The sequence below is a fragment of the Halichoeres trimaculatus genome, unplaced genomic scaffold, assembly GCF_033239565.1.
Source record: "Halichoeres trimaculatus isolate MK-OKI-2021-1 unplaced genomic scaffold, fHalTri1.1 fHalTri1_scaffold_11, whole genome shotgun sequence".
In the NCBI taxonomy this organism is placed as follows: domain Eukaryota; kingdom Metazoa; phylum Chordata; class Actinopteri; order Labriformes; family Labridae; genus Halichoeres; species Halichoeres trimaculatus.
In genome coordinates, this window is record NW_027437189.1 from 1160023 (window position 1) to 1177111 (window position 17089).

The 17089-nt window shown below is 42.6% G+C and overlaps 2 protein-coding genes across 3 annotated transcripts in view; one reads left to right on the forward strand and one right to left on the reverse strand.

Annotated features, from left to right (window-relative positions):
* Positions 1–9609, forward strand: part of lama5 (laminin, alpha 5) — a 111517-nt gene extending 101908 nt beyond the window's left edge. The window contains exons 66-80 of the mRNA XM_074681495.1: positions 67–201; positions 312–463; positions 554–686; positions 2170–2313; positions 2406–2536; positions 2621–2788; positions 4511–4643; positions 4808–4953; positions 5097–5289; positions 5372–5509; positions 5607–5766; positions 5852–5982; positions 6136–6229; positions 6324–6443; positions 7858–9609. Of these exons, the coding sequence (XP_074537596.1) occupies positions 67–201; positions 312–463; positions 554–686; positions 2170–2313; positions 2406–2536; positions 2621–2788; positions 4511–4643; positions 4808–4953; positions 5097–5289; positions 5372–5509; positions 5607–5766; positions 5852–5982; positions 6136–6229; positions 6324–6443; positions 7858–8006 (2127 nt within the window). The 3' untranslated portion in view covers positions 8007–9609. The remainder of the gene's footprint in view (positions 1–66; positions 202–311; positions 464–553; positions 687–2169; positions 2314–2405; positions 2537–2620; positions 2789–4510; positions 4644–4807; positions 4954–5096; positions 5290–5371; positions 5510–5606; positions 5767–5851; positions 5983–6135; positions 6230–6323; positions 6444–7857) is intronic.
* A 607-nt stretch (positions 9610–10216) lies between these two features.
* On the reverse strand, positions 10217–15932 carry adrm1 (ADRM1 26S proteasome ubiquitin receptor). 2 transcript variants are annotated; one of them, XM_074681555.1, is made up of 10 exons: positions 15848–15932; positions 14767–15007; positions 14192–14308; positions 13536–13746; positions 13256–13334; positions 12979–13115; positions 12690–12821; positions 12186–12343; positions 10637–10739; positions 10217–10525 (listed from the first exon to the last, which is right to left on the reverse strand). In XM_074681555.1, exons 2-10 carry the CDS (start codon positions 14974–14976, stop codon positions 10440–10442), a joined length of 1233 nt encoding a protein of 410 aa, XP_074537656.1. In that variant the 5' UTR covers positions 14977–15007; positions 15848–15932; the 3' UTR covers positions 10217–10439. The 2 variants fall into 2 exon arrangements, with proteins under 2 accessions (XP_074537656.1, XP_074537657.1); XM_074681556.1 differs by having other exon boundaries at positions 14767–14983; positions 15848–15927.
* Between the last annotated feature and the right edge of the window lie 1157 nt (positions 15933–17089).

Sequence of the window (17089 nt, forward strand, 5' to 3'; positions counted from 1 at the left end):
TGTGAACATCCAGGATTACTCAGACCCCCTCCTTAAAGACCTCCTCCTCGCCTCTCTCCTCCTCAGGATCAGTTCCTGTGTCTGGCGGTGCTGAAGGGCAGACTCAGGGTTTTCTACGACTTCAGCGGGAAGCTGATGGAGTTCGATGCTAAAGAGCCGTCGTCTGACATCCTGAGGATCAGCGACGCCGACCCCAAAGCTGTGAGTCAGACTCATCTTCTGGTTGTTTGACACTTCCTTTACACGGAGACTTGTTTTGGTGTTTTGACCGTTTGTTTTGACCATTTGTTTTGTTGTTTTGACCCGTGTAGCTGGAGATCATCATCCTGAGGTCGAGCCAGAAGCGCGTTGTGGTGAGAAACAACCGCGTCACCCTGTACACCCAGCAGTTCACCGAGGACATCCCCCCGTTCAGCGGACACTACTTCCTCGGAGGAGTCCCTGAGAACAAGATGCCGGAGAAGTGAGTCTGAGTGGCGTTAAAACCTGCTGGAGTCGTCGTCTCTCCGTGACTCCTCCTGATGACCTGGTTTTTCTCCCTGTCCCCCCTCAGGCTGAAGTCTCTGTTCACGAAGCAGGGCTCTTTGAAAGGCTGCTTCAGGAACGTGAAGGCCCAGAACTCCCACATCGACCTGAAGAGGATGACCAACTCTGGAGTCAGCTTCGGCTGCGACAGCGACCTCCTGGTGAGAAAGCCTGTTTTTGAAAACTTACAGGCATCAAACTTTTTCTCAATTATCACAGTTTTTTCTTTAAGATTCATCTGATTTACTTTTCCCCACAAAACTGGAGACGTTCATGAAAGAAAGTTGCCCGAACAAGAAAAAAAGAGTGGAAAAAATCCTGTGCTTTTATTTTGAAGGGGTTCTGCTTGTTATGCAGCAGACTGATGTTGTTTCACAACCCTCGACAGGAGACTTGTAAAGTTTGTTTCCATGCGCTGACCCTAAGTCTGACAACGCCCACATAAGATCTGGATCAGGGGTCTGAAGCCTTTACTTTGACCAGATCCATTTTTCCTCCGCTCAGCTGGATTAAAGTCGTCAGGAGCCACAAATTCCACTTTATCTTCACAGTAAAGACAGAAGTGTATGAATTCTGTACATTGTTAATATTTAGGGGGAAATTATCACAAAGAGTAGTTATTTTGAAACTTGTGAAATTATTAATGTGATGTCTTGTTATTTTTATCTTTGATAAATTTGCAAAAATTAAAAAAAAGAAAAAAATCCAACAATTTGCTAAAACTTTAAACTTTTTTTAAATATTGCAAAAAAAAATTTTTTTAAAACTAAAAATTCACAAAATATTTTCTTAAAAATGCAAAATGTTTAAACATTTAAAAAATTGAAAAAAAACAAACTAAAAATAAAAAAAAATCATTTGCAAAAAATTTTGAAATTTGAAAAGATTGTAAAAAAAATACAAACAATTTTGAATTTTTCAAAAATTTGCATAAGTTATATAATAATATTATATAACTATTATAATATTTATAATAATATATAAAAATATATATTTCTGCAAAAAAAAAATCAAATTTTTGAAATATGCAATAAATATTTATTTATTTATTTATTTATTTATTTATTTATTTATTTATTTATTTATTTATTTATTTTAAAGCTACAAGGAGCCTCTGCAAATGAGTCAACGGGCTGCATGAGGCTCCAAAGCCACAGGTTGAACACCCTTTGACCTGGATTTTGGGTTGTGACTTGCCATTTAAGGGTGATGGTGGTTCCTGAAGCCAGACTAGGAACGAACCATATAGATAACCTTATAGATAACTGTATAGATAACCGTATCGTCTGCAAACAGATAAATCTGATCGTGTAATTTGTCTCATTTTGGTCGAGATGTGACAAAGGTTGTGTTTGAGCTGTGTCTGTTAAACTCGACTGGAGCAATACGTAACAAACTCAGGATTGTAGACTTTAAGTAGCAGGGAGGACTGAAGGCTGAGGTTGCTAGCTCTGCTAACCTTAGCCACATCCCCAAACAGTGTTTAGCCTCAAACTCTGCTTCAGAGTCATAAATGATTTCATTTAGATTTTCTTCTCTGAGATTTTTCCAACATTTCATCAGACAGTCAGTCAAAATGTGAACTTCAGCACACCCCGTTCAAAACCCACTAACTGACTTTCTCTGATGTGTTTCCTGGCACAGGTGGCTCGTGAAGGTCATTTCACGGGTCAGAGCTACCTGGACTTCGCTCTGACAAACATCCCCACGCTCAGGAACAACTTCTACGCCAGCTTCAGCTTCAGGACGGAGCAGAAGGAGGGGCTCATGTTCTACCATCAGGACCAGGTGGATCCTGCTATCCTGCTCTCAGATCTTTGTTTGATGTTTCCTTCCTGTTGTTTCACTGACACACCTGTGCTGGTGTTTCTCCTGAGCAGGAAGGAGTGTGTCAGGTGTTCCTGAACGAGGGCCACGTGGTCGTTAGAGCGGGAAACAGCGAGCTGAAGACGCAGAAGACGTACAACGACGACAACAGCCACTACGTCTCCATCTACAACAACATCAACGGGTAGGACGGGCGCACCTTTCATTCTTTACCCATAATCCTCAGCCCTCAGGCTCAGCTGCAGCTGTGTGATGTTTTACTCTCCAGGATGCGTTTGTACGTCGACGACGTGCTGGAGAAAGGGAAGGAAGGCGTCAGGATCGACAGCCGCGGTCGAGCTGGGGCGAGCGTGACGGGGACGACCTTCCTGGGAGGATCGCCCAATCAGGGCCTGACGAACCTCACCGGGTGCATCAGCAACGTTTTCATCAAGCGGTGAGCCACGCCTACGTTTATCTCACTGATAGAGCTCAGCAGGTGGATTCACAGCACGTCAGGTGTGTGTCTGTCTGAGCGGCGTGCACTGACTTCTTAAAGGGCCGGGCCAGATGGAAAGAATGGTGCATACAGCGCGTTTCTGCCCCAGAGAGAGAGAGAGAGCGCTGTTTATCTTATTTTAATGTTTTTACAATCAGAGGAGGTTATATGTGTTCGTCCAACCAGAGGGCAGCCAAGGTTAGAACACAAGCTAATAGCTAAAGTATGAGCAAAAAGCTAAAACACAAGCTAAAGGATAAAAACACCAGCTAAAGGCTGAACACAAGCTAATAGCTAAAACATGAGCAAAAGGCTAAAACACAAACTAAAGGCTAAAGTTTGAGCAAAACGCTAAAACTAAAGCAAAATGCTAAAAAAAACAGCTAAAGGCTAAAACTGGAGCAAAAAGCTAAAACACAAGCTAAATGCTAAAACACCATCTAAAGGGTTGAACATTAACTTAAGGCTAAAACATGAGCATAAGGCTAAAAAATGGGCTAATGACAAAAAATGAGCAAAAAGCTAAAACACCAGCTAAAGCTTAAACACAAGCTGGTGGCTAAATCATTAGCTAAAGGCTAAAACAAGCTAGAGGATAAAAATATGAGGTAAAGGCTTTAACACTAGCAAAAGGCTAAAAAATGGGCTTAAGGCTAAAACATGAGCAAGAAGATAAAACACCAACTAAATGCTAAAACATTAGCTAAAGGCTAAAACACAGGCAAAAAGTTTAAACATGAGCAAAAAAATCAAAATGTTTTTTCAAACAAAGGGGGAAATTAAATGTTTTCGTCTAACCAGAAGGCACTGTGGCGTGCATTTTGGCTCCTAAGAAGGAACTTTGTTGGTCTCTCTTTTGTTTCCAAAAAGGAAACACCCACTTCTGTGCCTTCTTGAAGCCATTTGGGAGCCAAAATGTGCGCTAAAGTGCCTTCTTGGAAATGAAAAAAAACCCTATGAAATACCTTTTTGGAAGCCAAAACACACACTATTGAGTGCCTGTTTGGGAGCCAGAATGGGCGCTAAAGTGCTCACTTAGGAGCTGAAATCATCCCATCTTCGAAAAGCCACTTAAGTGCAAGGTTTGGCTCCCAAATAGACACTTTATAGTGTGTTTTAGCTCCCAAGACAGCACTCGTGTGTTTGGCTTCAATAGGGGCATTTAAGCACTGCTATGGCTACCAAGGAGGCAGTTAAGTGTGTATTTGGCTCCCAAATAGGCACTCTAAATAGTGTGTCTTTTTCTGGCTCCTAAGAAGGTACTTTGAAGTGCTTTTTTGTTTCCAAGAAGAAAACACTCATTAAGGTGCCTTCTTGTATCCAGGATGCTATAAAGTACCCACCTGGGAGCCAAAATGAGCGCTAAAGTGCCTCCTCAGTAGCCAGTGCTTAAGTGCCTTCTTAGGCACAAAAGAAAGAGCTACAAAGAACCTTCTCAGAAATAAAAACAGCATTATTAACAACCTTTTTGGCGCCAAAACACACGCTATTAAGTTCCTGTACCAGAATCGTCCTGGATTTGAAAGGCGCTAAAGTGCGAGCGCCCATTCTGGCTCCCAAGAATGCACTTTAGCTCTTGTTTTTCAACAACTGAGCCACGAAGGAGGAGACTGCCCCTCCTGCCCCCCCTTCGTGTACACCTCTGGTCTGTTGTTTTATTAAACGTCCGTTTGTCTCCAGGGAAACGAGTCCTCAGATGGTTTTGAACCTCATGAAGGCAAAAGAAAACGTCAACGTTCCCATGGACTGTCCTGCTGCCAAAACACCTCAGCAGATTGTTGCTGCTCAGCCCAAACACAGCAACAAACCCAAGGTACACACACACACACACACACACACACACACACACACTACAAAGACAGGGTGTAGTGTCTCTCCTTCAGAATAAAAGTCAAGCTGAAACCATGAACTCTGAATCCGAGCATCATCAGCAGTTTGCCGACACTGAGAGTCATGAAGTGATGTTTCCTGTCTCAGGGAAAGCACCGGAAGCCTTCGGGGTCTCGCAGTCGTAACACCAGGGACTCCTGTCAGGGGGGGCCGTCGGATCAGGAGCCCGGAGCGACACACTTCAGCGGCTCCTCACACAGCTACCAGAGATACGACCCCCTGCCCGGCTCCCTGTGAGTGTGACGGACTTTACAGACGACAGGATGCTGAAACTTTTCCTCAGCAGAGTTTAACTTTCAGATTTATCCAAACGAGCTGAAGCTGTACAGTTTAGTCAGAGATGCTCAAAGGTTGACATGTCTGCTCCTCCCTGCAGCCCTCCCATCTCCATGTCCCTGAGGATCAACTCCTCCGATGGTCTGCTCCTCCACGCAGCCAACGCGCAGCATAGCAGCGCTCTGATGTCACTCAGCGTGTCAGACGGCCATCTGCTGCTCCTGCTGGACGGAGGGAAGAGGAAGGTCAGCCTGCGCAGCCGCAAGAAGTACAACGACGACCAGTGGCACACGGTGAGGTCAAAAAGCGTCATGTGAGTCAGATTTAACCGTTAGAGATCAGAGTTTCTGACCCGGGAATCCTGCGTCACTGCAGGTGTTCATAAAGCGTGAGGGCGAGAAGGTCAGTCTGATCGTGGACGGGATCAGCGCTCAGTCCAAGAGGTTCCCTGGAGGAGAGAAGACCCGCCTCACCGGGCCGCTCTACATCGGAGGAGTGCCCCCGTCCCTGAAGGTAAACGTCTACTCTGAGTCTGTAAACGCCATCGAGAGGCGTCTGAAACCCTCGCCTGGCGTTCTGTGCTCACCTGCTCCTCCTGCGTCCGTCTCAGGCTCCAGGCTCCGCTGGTTTCGTCGGCTGTGTCAAAGACCTGACCCTGAACCAAGCCCCTGCAGGAGACCCCGTTCACAGCCAGGGGACGGTCCCCTGCTTCCAGAGCGCCCTGCAGCCCGGGGCGTACTTCTCCGGCCAGGGAGGTCACATGACCATAGGTACGGCCGTCTCTTCTTCTGTGGTGTCCTCCTCTTTGAGTCCTCCTGGCTCCACACTGACGCTCCTCCTCTCCTCTCTCTGCAGACGAGTCCTTGGTTCTGGGTCGGGATGTGGAGATCCAGCTGGAGGTTCGGCCCATCTCGGACTCTGGGCTGCTGTTGCATGCTGGGATATCAGCGAAGCAACACCTGAGCTTGGTTCTTAACCAGGGAGAGGTGAGAGGACGCTCTGAACGAGACGTTTTATCAGGTTTAAAACAAAAAGAGCAGAAAATAATCCTGTGTGTGTGTGTGTGTGTGTGTGTGTGTGTGTGTGTGTGTGTGTGTGTGTGTGTGTGTGTGTGTGTGTGTGTGTGTGTGTGTGCTCAGGTGACTGTCTCAGTAAACTCTGGTGAAGGTGAATTCTCTACCTCGTTCACTCCTCCTGACCCTCTGTGTGACGGACACTGGCACACCTTCACAGGTGAGTTTAGCGCCGTTAGCTCTGATCTGATCAGGAGTCTGTGATGTTTGTCTGAAGGTTTGAGTGACGTTGTGTTTCTGGTGTGTGTCTCCAGTCGTGAAGAAGAATAACGTCCTGCAGCTCCACGTGGATGCAGCCGTCGAGCACAGCGTGGGCCCCAAACAGAGCCGCTCCTCAGGGGCCAAAGAGAGCGTTTACCTGGGAGGAGTGCCAGGTGAGGACACCAGCTCACAGCTGGCTCTGAAACAAGAAACTCAAACAGCTATGGAGGATGAGTTATTTAACGTCCCCGTGAGGAGTTTCTGAGGGATCCAGAAAAAGTCTCTCTTCCAGAAATCTGCCTGATCCTGATCCACACTTTACCATGAGTTTATCATCAACAAAAATATGGGCTATTCTTCAAAGTTACGTCTCACCTTGCGTAACATATTACAGTTACATATTGAAGTCTCAAAAGCTAAATCATGGTCAAGAGGTCAAAACACAAGCTATTGGATTCAATAGCTAATAGGCTAATAGCTAAAACATGAGCAAGAGGGGAAAACATGAACAAAAAGCTCAAAAACCAGCTAAAGGCTAAAACAAAAGCAAAAAGCTAAGACAACAGCTAAAGGCTAAAACACAAGCTAATGGCTAAAACATTAGCAAAAAAGCTAAACACCAGCCAAAGGCTAAAAATATCAGCTAAAGGCTATAACAAAAGCTAAAGGCTAAACAATTGGCAAAAAGCTAAGACACCAGCTAAAGGCTAAAACACAAGCTAATGGCTAAAAAATTAGCAAAAAACTAATCACCACCCAAAGGCTAAAAATATCAGCTAAAGGCTAAAACACAAGCTAATGGCAAAATCACAAGCTAATGACTTAAACATAAGCAAAAAGCTGAAACACCAGCTAAAGGCTAAAACATGGGCTAAAGGCTAAAAAATTAGCAAAAAAGCTAAGACACCAGCTAAAGGCTAAAACACAACCTAATGGCTTAAAAAATGATCAAAAAGGTCAAACACCAACTAAAGACTTAAACACAAGCCAATGACTCAACATTAGCAGAAAAGCTAAAACACCAGCTAAAGGCTCAAACACAAGCTTATGGCTTAAACATTAGCTAAAGGCTTAAACAAGCTAGAGGATTAAATATGAGGTAAAGGCTTAAACACAAGCAAAAGGCTAAAACATGAGCAAAACAGCTTAAACACTTGCCAAAGGCTAAAACACAAGCTGGTGGCTAAAACACTGGCTAAAGCCCGAACACAAGCTAATAGCTAGAACATGAGCAAAAATGCTGTAATATTAGCCAAAGACTAAAACAAAAGCTGGAGGCTAAAACAATGGCTAAAGCCTGAACACAGGCTAATAGCTAAAACATAAGCAATAAGCTATAATATTAGCCAAAGACTAAAACACAAGCTGGAGGCTAAAACATAGGCTTAAGGCTAAAACAAACTAGAGGATTAAATATGAGCTAAAGGCTAAAACACAGGCTAGATGTGAAGACACAGTCCACTTCAGACAGATCCTCCTCAGACTCTTTATCTGATGGATTCATTAAAGTCTTCTTCAAGCAGAAGCTGCAGATTTGTCTCTTTTCCTCTCCATCTGTAACACGCTGTTCCTCCCCCTCTCCACCAGATGGCGTCTCAGTACCTGGTCTACCTGCCGGCCTGCCCGCCTTCCACGGCTGCATCCGCTCAGCGAGCATCAACCACAGACCGGCCATGTTGTCCAAACCGCTGTCTGTGCACGGAGCTGTGGGCACGCAGGGCTGCCCCCACATGTAACACACACACACACACACACACACACACACACACACACACACACACACACACACACACACACACACACACACACACAGTCTTACCTTCACATTCCCTGTCTTCAAATCACTGGTGGTGGGTGTCACGTTACTGTAGCTAATTTAAAATATATATTAATATTTATTTTTTATTTTCAGAAAAATGTATATTTTATATTTTCGCTGCATTATGAATTCTGCTTTAGGACAGTGACTGCACACACACACACACACACACACACACACGCTCACACACACACACATGCACTGAAGCTACAGAAAATCATACCTGGGATATTAAATGTGTAAAATATTGTAAATAAAACCAACACAGCTGCATCTTCCTCCTGCTCTGAAATAAAGAATCCTGTCCGTCTCTGCAGACATCATCTCCTGCATGTTGTCTGAACGATGATGATGATGATGATGATGATGATGATGATGATGATGGTGCAGAGAATATTACCTACTGAGTCGGTACACTGTGAACACTGTGAGCTAAACGTCCTCAGGCAGCACAGATGGGAAATGTTTCCTGTAATGAGGACGAGAGCCGGACTTCTGGGACATCTCAGAGTTCATTTAGCCTCAGTTACACCAAAAATCAGAAACAGGCGTTCATACTGTCCTGGTTTGGATCCGGATTTGCAGACAGGTTTTTATCAGGATGAGCGTGAACCAGATTTGGGGCCAAAGTTTTTGCTGTCAAGGTTCAGATGACCCATCCTGGTTTTGTCTGAGAAAACTTGGTTTAATCCATCAGATAGACTTTTTGGGATGATCAGTGCCTTTGATGGGACTTTTATCAGACATTATGGCCACAGGGGGCGCCAAATCCCACACAGATTTAAGACTTTGGCAGCTGTTTTGACCCTTTACCTACCTCTCTTCACCAGTTTGGCTTTGACCTTTCGAATGCAAGAGGTATGAAATGTATTTGATTTTAAACCCTTTAATGTTAAATTCAAGAAAAAAAAGACAAATATGTTTTTTTTTGTCTGTTGGAGAACTAAGATCAGAAAAAAAAAAAAAGGAAAATTATGTCAAGCTGTAGAGACAACCCAATCAGGTGCCTTTGATTACATGTTATGGCCACAGGGGGCGCCAAATCCCACAGAATTTTAAGATTTTGACAGCTGTTTTAACATCGAAACTTATTTTAATTAAAAAAATGTCTTGAGTGTCCATTTTATTGTGAAATTTTTTTAGTGGATCTACTAAAAAAACCAGGTCCCACTTCTACAGTCAAATTTTGATCGGCACAAAAACCAAGATTAGATTAAAAATGATTTTTAATTTGAATAATCTATTTTATTTCATAAAACTATACATATGTTGATTTTAAAAAAAAAATGTTCAATAGATTTTTTTTTATTTGAAGTGATTTTCACTTTTTTTTAAAAACAATTAACAGGAAGTTAAAATTTTGTCTCAAGAATTGTTCAAACTGTGACATCACTAGGTGGTGGATCTCTCTAAAAGGGCAAATGTGTCATAACTGTGTGGAATGGAACAGCAAAGGAAGGTTCCGGAATTCTAGTTTCTGGGGTTCCTTAGAGTTTCTTAAAGAGACAGTAGCTGAAATTTGGGTTTTACTTTGGATGAATCAGGATGATATAACCCTTTAAAAAGAGCAAAAAAACTCATTTTAAAAAGAAAATATGTCCCTTTTGTGTTTTTTTTTCTGTCCTGAGACTCAGTTTGCTCCGGTGATGGCGCTGCGTTCGGGTCATGTTGGAGTTTCTGTAAATACCAGTGCTAAATTTAGAAACGTGTTAAAAAGTTTTTAAAAGTAGTTAAGTCACAGTTTAAGCTCTAAAGAAGACAGAAAACAGACGTTTTTGATCCAGTAAACAGTTTTATCTGAAGCAGTTAATCACCATGAGCGTCACTCCAACATGACCTGATCTCCGCTCTTCTCACGTCCTGCTCACAGGAAGCGTTTCCCATCTCTATCCGTCACAAATATCAACCAAACGTGTGTGAACCTTGTATGTTTTCTATTATAACCACTTTGTAAACCTTTTATGTCACAGAAAGAATAAGCTGTCTCTCCTGTCACTCCCTGCCCTCATGTGTTGTAAATGTATTTTCTGAATAAAGACTTTTTTCATATAAATGTTTCTGTGAAGTGTTTTTCTCTGATAATAATGAGACGAGTTCAGTTTGATTTTTTTTTTTTATTTGAGTGAATCAAAAAAAGGCAGAAAGGGAAAGCACAGTGGTGAGAGAAGAGGAATCAGAGGAGCTCAGGGTCCGGTTACCAGAACAAACACGCCGATCAGTTTTCTGCTGACCCTGTGCTGCGTTGTCTTTGGTGTAGAAAAGTTTAAGACAACATGAAACAAAGTGAAGAAATAAGAAAAGGAATCACAGCTAGTTTTTTTTTTTTAACTGAGGTTTTGAGGGTGAGAGCTTAATCCAGACTCATGTCCTCGTCGTCCTCTTTCTTCTCCTTGGAGTCTTTGCTGCCCTGCATGGCTCTGGCAAACGCCTCCACATCTGACAGGCACAAAAACATCTGTTTAAATATCAATCTTTAAAAAGAACAGAGCTAGTGTGTGTGTGTGTGTGTGTGTGTGTGTGTGTGTGTGTGTGTGTGTCTTCTCTCACCTCCTCTGTTGGCAGCATCCACAGCATCTGCCGGCAGACCAAACTGAGTCAGGAGAGGACCGAGCTGCCCGGAGGCCAAGGCGCTGCTGAACATGCTCATCGCCTGGAGGGAAGGAGGGTAACAGAGGAGATAAAGGTTAATTCAATCAATAATCACAGGAACACCATGATAATTACTGTCTCCTCAGAGTATGTGCTCCACTTAAAACTAATTAACCAAATCCAGATCCTCTGTCACATCAGTGCTTTTTTAATAAAGACAGCGTTCCTTAAATCAGATCAAAAACCAAACACTCCTGTTGCTTTGGTCCAGTGATTCTCCAGAGTACGTGGGAAAACTGTAGAGGGCACTTAACAAATGTTTAAAAATGTTGCATCACAACAAATTTTGAAAAATCTGATTAAAAACAAAACATTTAAATGGGTCCATGTAACATCAAATCTGGCACCATGTCCAAATTTAACATCTTCATTTATAACATGTAGCTTTTGCAAAACCCCCTGAACTACACAGCCTCAGTATTTGGAAAAAAAAACATATATTCTTTTTAGTCATGCTATTCCCCCATGTTATCTCAGGCGGATACTTGGTGCAAATAGTATTTGAAAGGGGGAACAGAATCCAGAATAGGGATGGGAATCGATAAGATTTTGTCAATACCGATGCCCTTATTGATTCTGCTTATCGATCTGATTCTTTATCAATTCCCTTATCAACTACTGTTGTGAATTTTCTTGTTACAAAAAGTATCTTTACAGGTTTTCTGAGTCAGCAACATTTAATTGAGTTTATACTGTAAGTGAATAAAACGTAACTGGTCCCTGAGTCTGGATATTTCTGGGCTTAATTAAACAGAAACAGGTCAAAATTTCACACAATGTAACGTGGATGTTCTGTGTTTAGATATAATAATTAGTGAAGTAGGCCATCTAGTGTCTCAAAGTGGTTATAGCGATAGTTTAAGTTGTTCGGAACCTTTCCGTCAGCCATTAGCCTTTCATTAGCCTGTTAGCTTTTGACATTTAAAATTCTCAGTATTTTTTACAAAGAGTTGATGTGATATGTTTCTGTGATGAAAGTTGAAATTCTATTCTGCAGCTGAAGTTACACTGATGTACGCTAACTGCTAGCATATCAATGCAGTTTCCTATATACGTTAGCATCGAGCTTGTGCTATTTTGTTATTTTGGTAAATAAGGTGATTTATACCATGTTGAATGTACTGAATATGAATCTCCTGAGAGAGAGTGATGAACATTTCTTTATGAAGTCAGTTCTTCAGGAAAACTTCAAGCTGAAAATCCTGAATCAGAGTTTTCTTGGGAAACGTTAGCTAACTGCTAAGCTAAGCTAGCTGCAGCAGACTAGTCCAGGTAAGGCCCAGCGGCTCCGGCACAATGTGAAGAGTTGATAAGGGAATTGTTAAGCACAAAGGCTAACGATATTGATGGATTAAAACATTTCTGATTGATTCTCAACAGAAACTGGTTTTTGATTCCCATCCCTAATCCAGAAGAGTCTGAGAAGCCCTGCTGGTCTGTGAGGTACCTGCTGGAACTGAGGCGAGTTGATGGTGTTCTGGATCTCCTCCGCGCTCTGAGGTAAACTCTCTCCACTGGGCAGGAAAGGCAGGAGTCTCTGCTGGACCTCAGCGTTGGTCAGGATGGGAGCCATCATCTCCGGGGTGCAGACACTCGCCAGGTCCACTACAGACCACAAGAGGAGGCAGATTTAGTCGACTAAACCCTGACTTAACCCTGTAACACATTTCACCCTGGGATCAATTTGACCTCTGGGTGTTTGCCTCCAGAAAATTATTTCCATAAAGTTGTTCACTGAGTTTCAGTGTTGACCTGTTGAATATAAAAACGACCCACTGATGATGACACCCATCAAATTAAAATCAGTGTATCTTAAAAAATTTTCTAACAACAACAGGAAGAGCCCTCCTGGTTTTGGTGATGATCTGACCTTTCCTGTAGCGCCACCCCTTACAAAATTTGTTTTTACTTTATTAATCATCCTTCAAACGTCTCGCTGGTGTTCGCCCACCTGCTGATCCCTGAGCCGCTGAAGCCGGGACGTTCATGGTGGCGAGGATGCTCTGAAGGTCACTGAGCTGGATGGGCTGGTGGGAGGAAGGACTCCCCACAGAGGCAGGAACCACTGGGGTCTGAGCTGAGGCTGAGGGGGATTAAGATAAAACACTTCATTACAAACACGGTCATGGAAAGGAAACTCTACCTACGAGGACTGATTCACACTGTGCTAGAGGTGAACACGCTCTCTCCTCTGGTGAAAACCTCAGACTATAACGCAGACAGGGCTGGTGTTTGTGTACCTGGAGTGGAGGGGGCCACAGTAGTCGGGGAGACAGCAGAAGCAGCAGGAGTCACGGGGGTGGTGGGGGCCTGCGTGGAGCTGAGTCTGGGGGCTCCTCCTGAGGACGGGGTGGCTGCTGCTGATTGGCTACGAGAGCTGAGCAGAGGAGGAGGAGGAGGAATGATCTCAATCTGTAACCAGTCTGAGCTGAGGTGTGTGTTTGTTTGTTTGTGTGTGTGTGTGTGTGTGTGTGTGTGTGTGTGTGTGTGTGTGTGTGTGTGTGTGTGTTTTCTCACCTGGACGAGGAGCTGCTGGTTGCCCCTCCTCCACTGCCCAGTAAGTTGGCAAGTCCTGGTCCGGCTAGAGCTCCCAGACCTCCTCAGACAGAGAAAACCAATCAAACAAGGCCCAGACGTTTCTGAAATCATGACCTGTGAGCTCAACGTCAGCATCACCACCTGACCTCCATCAGCTCATGTTTCTGCTCCTTTTCTTCACAGTTTGGTCTTTATAACATCTACAGTAAGAAGAAGTAAGATGGTGTTTTGTGTTTTGTGATCAGCTGATCCGGCTCACCCAGTCCTCCCAGTCCTGTTGGTCCGATCAGCTGCATCAGCTGGTTATGGCTCATGTTTCCCAGCAGGTTTTGCAGGCCACCCTCTCCCCCGAGCGCAGAGAGTTCATGGCCGCTGCCGCCTCCGCTGCCTGGAGCTCCAGGGAGCGGAGGGTTGTTGAGGTACTCGTTGACCTTGCGACAGTACTCCTCGTCCTTATCCGTCTTTGGCTCCTGGAAAGAAAGATCAGACTCAATTTGTAAACATCAATAAGTAAACATCCTTATATCCAGCTGTTGACAGCTCATCATACACCTGAATCTGTGCCCTAGTGTAAGCTGATTAATATGAGAGTTTTTAGTCCCTCTCTGTATTTTAGTCGAGCTTACATGGACCAGAACATCCATACTGGCTCCCAGCTTTGTTAACAGACGCTAAGTGTATTAACAAGTTGATGCAGCTTGGTTTGTTTGGCTCAAGTATTCATCGAGGATGGAGCAGATGAAAGATAAATACTCTGATTACAGCCATGCACACCCTGTCATCATGATTATAATTATCTCATTTCATCTTTCCTCTCATATTCCCTCCTTTAGCATCCATCTGCCAGTCCAAAAATAACCACAGATGTCCTGCATTCAAAACCAAAGTCTGCCTTTCTCCTCCTCCTCCGCTCACCTGCATCCAGAAGAACAGCCTCTTAGATCCAGCCTTGAACTTCAGCACGTAAACACGTCCAGTGGTGCACTGGCTCACCCTCTTGAACTCACAGTCATCGGGGAAGATGATGAGATCCTGGAACACACAGGGAACAGAAAGATACAGGATACATCAGGGAGAACGGCAGGAAGAGGACACTGAGGCTGCTCTGCCACAACCAATCATCATCACATAATTACTGACAAGGAAAACCGAGGGAGCAACCTCGGTCACCTTCGCTCCATGACAGGGAGGCTAAATTAGGATTGGATGTGTCAGCGCTGCTTGCTTGAAAAGCTTGTGTGTGAAGCAAAATGACGGACTGAGAAGATTTCTGCTGCAGGAACGCTGCCTCTGTTTGTTGGTGGTATTTGTGGAATGTGCGGCATGTCTCAGGATAGTTACACCGCTGCGTTTTAACACCGTGTGATCACACCAGCTGTCGCACACTCTCCAGAAACTATGTTCACTCCAAACCAGCACCATTAAGCTCAAGTCTGCAGTCGAATTCATGTCACAGAAAGTGCCTGAGTTATGACTTTAGTGTTACTCACATCATCAACATTCCCAGAAGTCCTGTCTTTCCAGCAGAAGTGAATCAGGGAGTCATCAGACTGCTGGATGTACACCGTGCCTTTACGTTTGTCTGGTGTGACTACATTCCCCTTCAGGGTCATTTTGCCGGCACGAAACTCCACCAGGTATTTGCTGGAGCTTCCCCTGGAGCCGCTCACCAGGCTCGGGAAGAGAGCGCCTGAAGACATCCTTAGACTAATGAGAAGGCAAGCCTGAATACTGGGAGACAGAAAAGAAGGTGTCAAGATCACAGGACCATTTGAGTTTAGCATAGAGACAAAATTAGTCACAATGGAAAAGTTATAACCATCATATATAATTACCAGTATTATTCATCATTTATCAGATATTTAACACAGTTCAAATAGAACAGCTTTTTACAAGCAAACCTGTGTAAATCACTTGATTTCAATTTGTTTGCCGTTTTTTTCTTCTTCTACACATCAGCTATTACTTTTGACCTCTTTTCTACTATGTTGTTAAGCGTTAATGCTGCGCCCTGCTGACTTATTGACAACTTTGTAAGACTTTACCAAAACGTTTTAACTACTTTTATTGAAAAATCCTCTAAAACATCCCCCCAATAAACATTTTTCCTTAAATCTGAAGCAGAAAAACGTCAAATGTGAACAGGAGTTTGAGTTAGTCTGGTCAAGTGTGTTATTCTGGGTCAGTGACTTAGCATCAACGGCTAACGGTTTCCACTCATTATTTGACTAATTGACGCAGCATTAGTAAAATACATCTCCTTTGGTACAACACTCGTTACTTTAAGTATTAGTGCCGTCTTTAGAGAAAAAAAAATCTTGTAGTAGATGAGTTATTTCGACTTTTCAAAGAAAGGCTAACAGCATTTAGCCACCTAGCCAGCGCGAGCTGTTTAAAGTTGTGTACCGATGCTAACGTTAGCCCATGACGAGGCTAAACCTAAGACAATGACCCAAGTATTACAATTTTAAACCTACTGGAGTCTTCAAAACTTCAGGAAACTTTTCATTTCAGTTAATAAAAGCTAGAAGCTTCATGAAATTAAAAATTAAACGAATCTTGTTTAAATACCTGATTTAATTTGTAGAAGACTTCTCACACAAGTTTCTCCTCTCCTGTCTGATCGCTTGTAACTAACAAACCTCGAGGTGCGTTCACGTGCTGTCTGAATAATCGGGGAAAAGAGATTCCCACTAGCAGACGAGGAAATTTATAGAATGACAACAGCAAGTGACAATGCCAAAAACATTTTTTTACTAAAAGAATAATTATAAACCGAATACAGCCTAGAAAATGAAATTAACAGAGCTATTTATGTGTACTTATTCATTTATTCTATTTTATTATTGTAATTACCTTCTTCTAATCCTGATTTTACCGGACTTGTTTCACTTTAAATCTTTTCACTTATACCCTTAAGGCCTTTGATTGTTTTATCGTTTGCTCATATCTCTGCTTTATTATCATTATTCTGTTCATATTTATTTTACAATTTTATATATTTATATTTGATGTTCTGATTTTGTTTGTAACTGTCTTTTATTGCCCTTTCCATTGCCTTTTCCTCCTTTCACTCACTGAGTTTATGTCTTTAGCTTTTATCCCAGTCCTTATGATCCCATTTTATGTTGTATGGTTCTTGTATTTTCTGGGTCCTGACTATGCTTCATGTTGCCCTCATGCATGGTGTCTTTCTGCTCAAGTGCCTCTTGAACTATGTGTTTTTTTTTGTGTTTCTGTGCTTTGTTGTTGTTTGTGTTCCTGTAGAAGCACTTTGTAAACTTTTGTCTTTTAAAGGTGCTATATAAATAAAGTTATTATTATTTAACTATAAAAAATAAAACATATTAAGCACCAATTTACAAGTCAGACATGTGCACAGACTTATAAATGTAAAAATTGAACTATAACTTGGTGAAAATGTATTGCATATTTTAACTTACTTTTTATCCTCTGTATTTACCTATCTACTCTCTTTCTCTCTCTCTCTCTCTCTCTCTCTCTCTCTCTCTCTCTCTCTCTCTCTCTCTCTCTCTTTTAACCAATTTTACTGTTTCTACTCCCTTCTTAGTTGTTTTTACATTCTCTGGTCTTTGTGGTCTTGGGTCAAAATCAGAATCAGATGATTTTTACTCCTCATGGAATTTGTCTTGGTCCTTTGGTACAAACTGTTTAAAAAATCAGAATAAATAAATGAAATGATTATAGGAAATGGGAATATAAAATAAAAAGTTCTTAATCACAGAAAGTGAAAAAGAAAATTGTAAATTGTTATGGCCGTATATGTTTTCTGTGTTGTCCCTATCTCTCCTC

Excerpts from the sequence above, each read along its gene's own strand:
- adrm1 (XM_074681555.1), bottom strand. The coding sequence starts at position 14,976 with ATGTCTTCAGGCGCTCTCTTCCCGAGCCTGGTGAGCGGCTCCAGGGGA. Across the intron at positions 14,309-14,766 it reads CTTCTGGGAATGTTGATGAT|GATCTCATCATCTTCCCCGA; the intron begins GTGAGTAACACT and ends TGTGTGTTCCAG. Across the intron at positions 12,344-12,689 it reads AGCGGCTCAGGGATCAGCAG|TGGACCTGGCGAGTGTCTGC; the intron begins GTGGGCGAACAC and ends TGTGGTCTGTAG.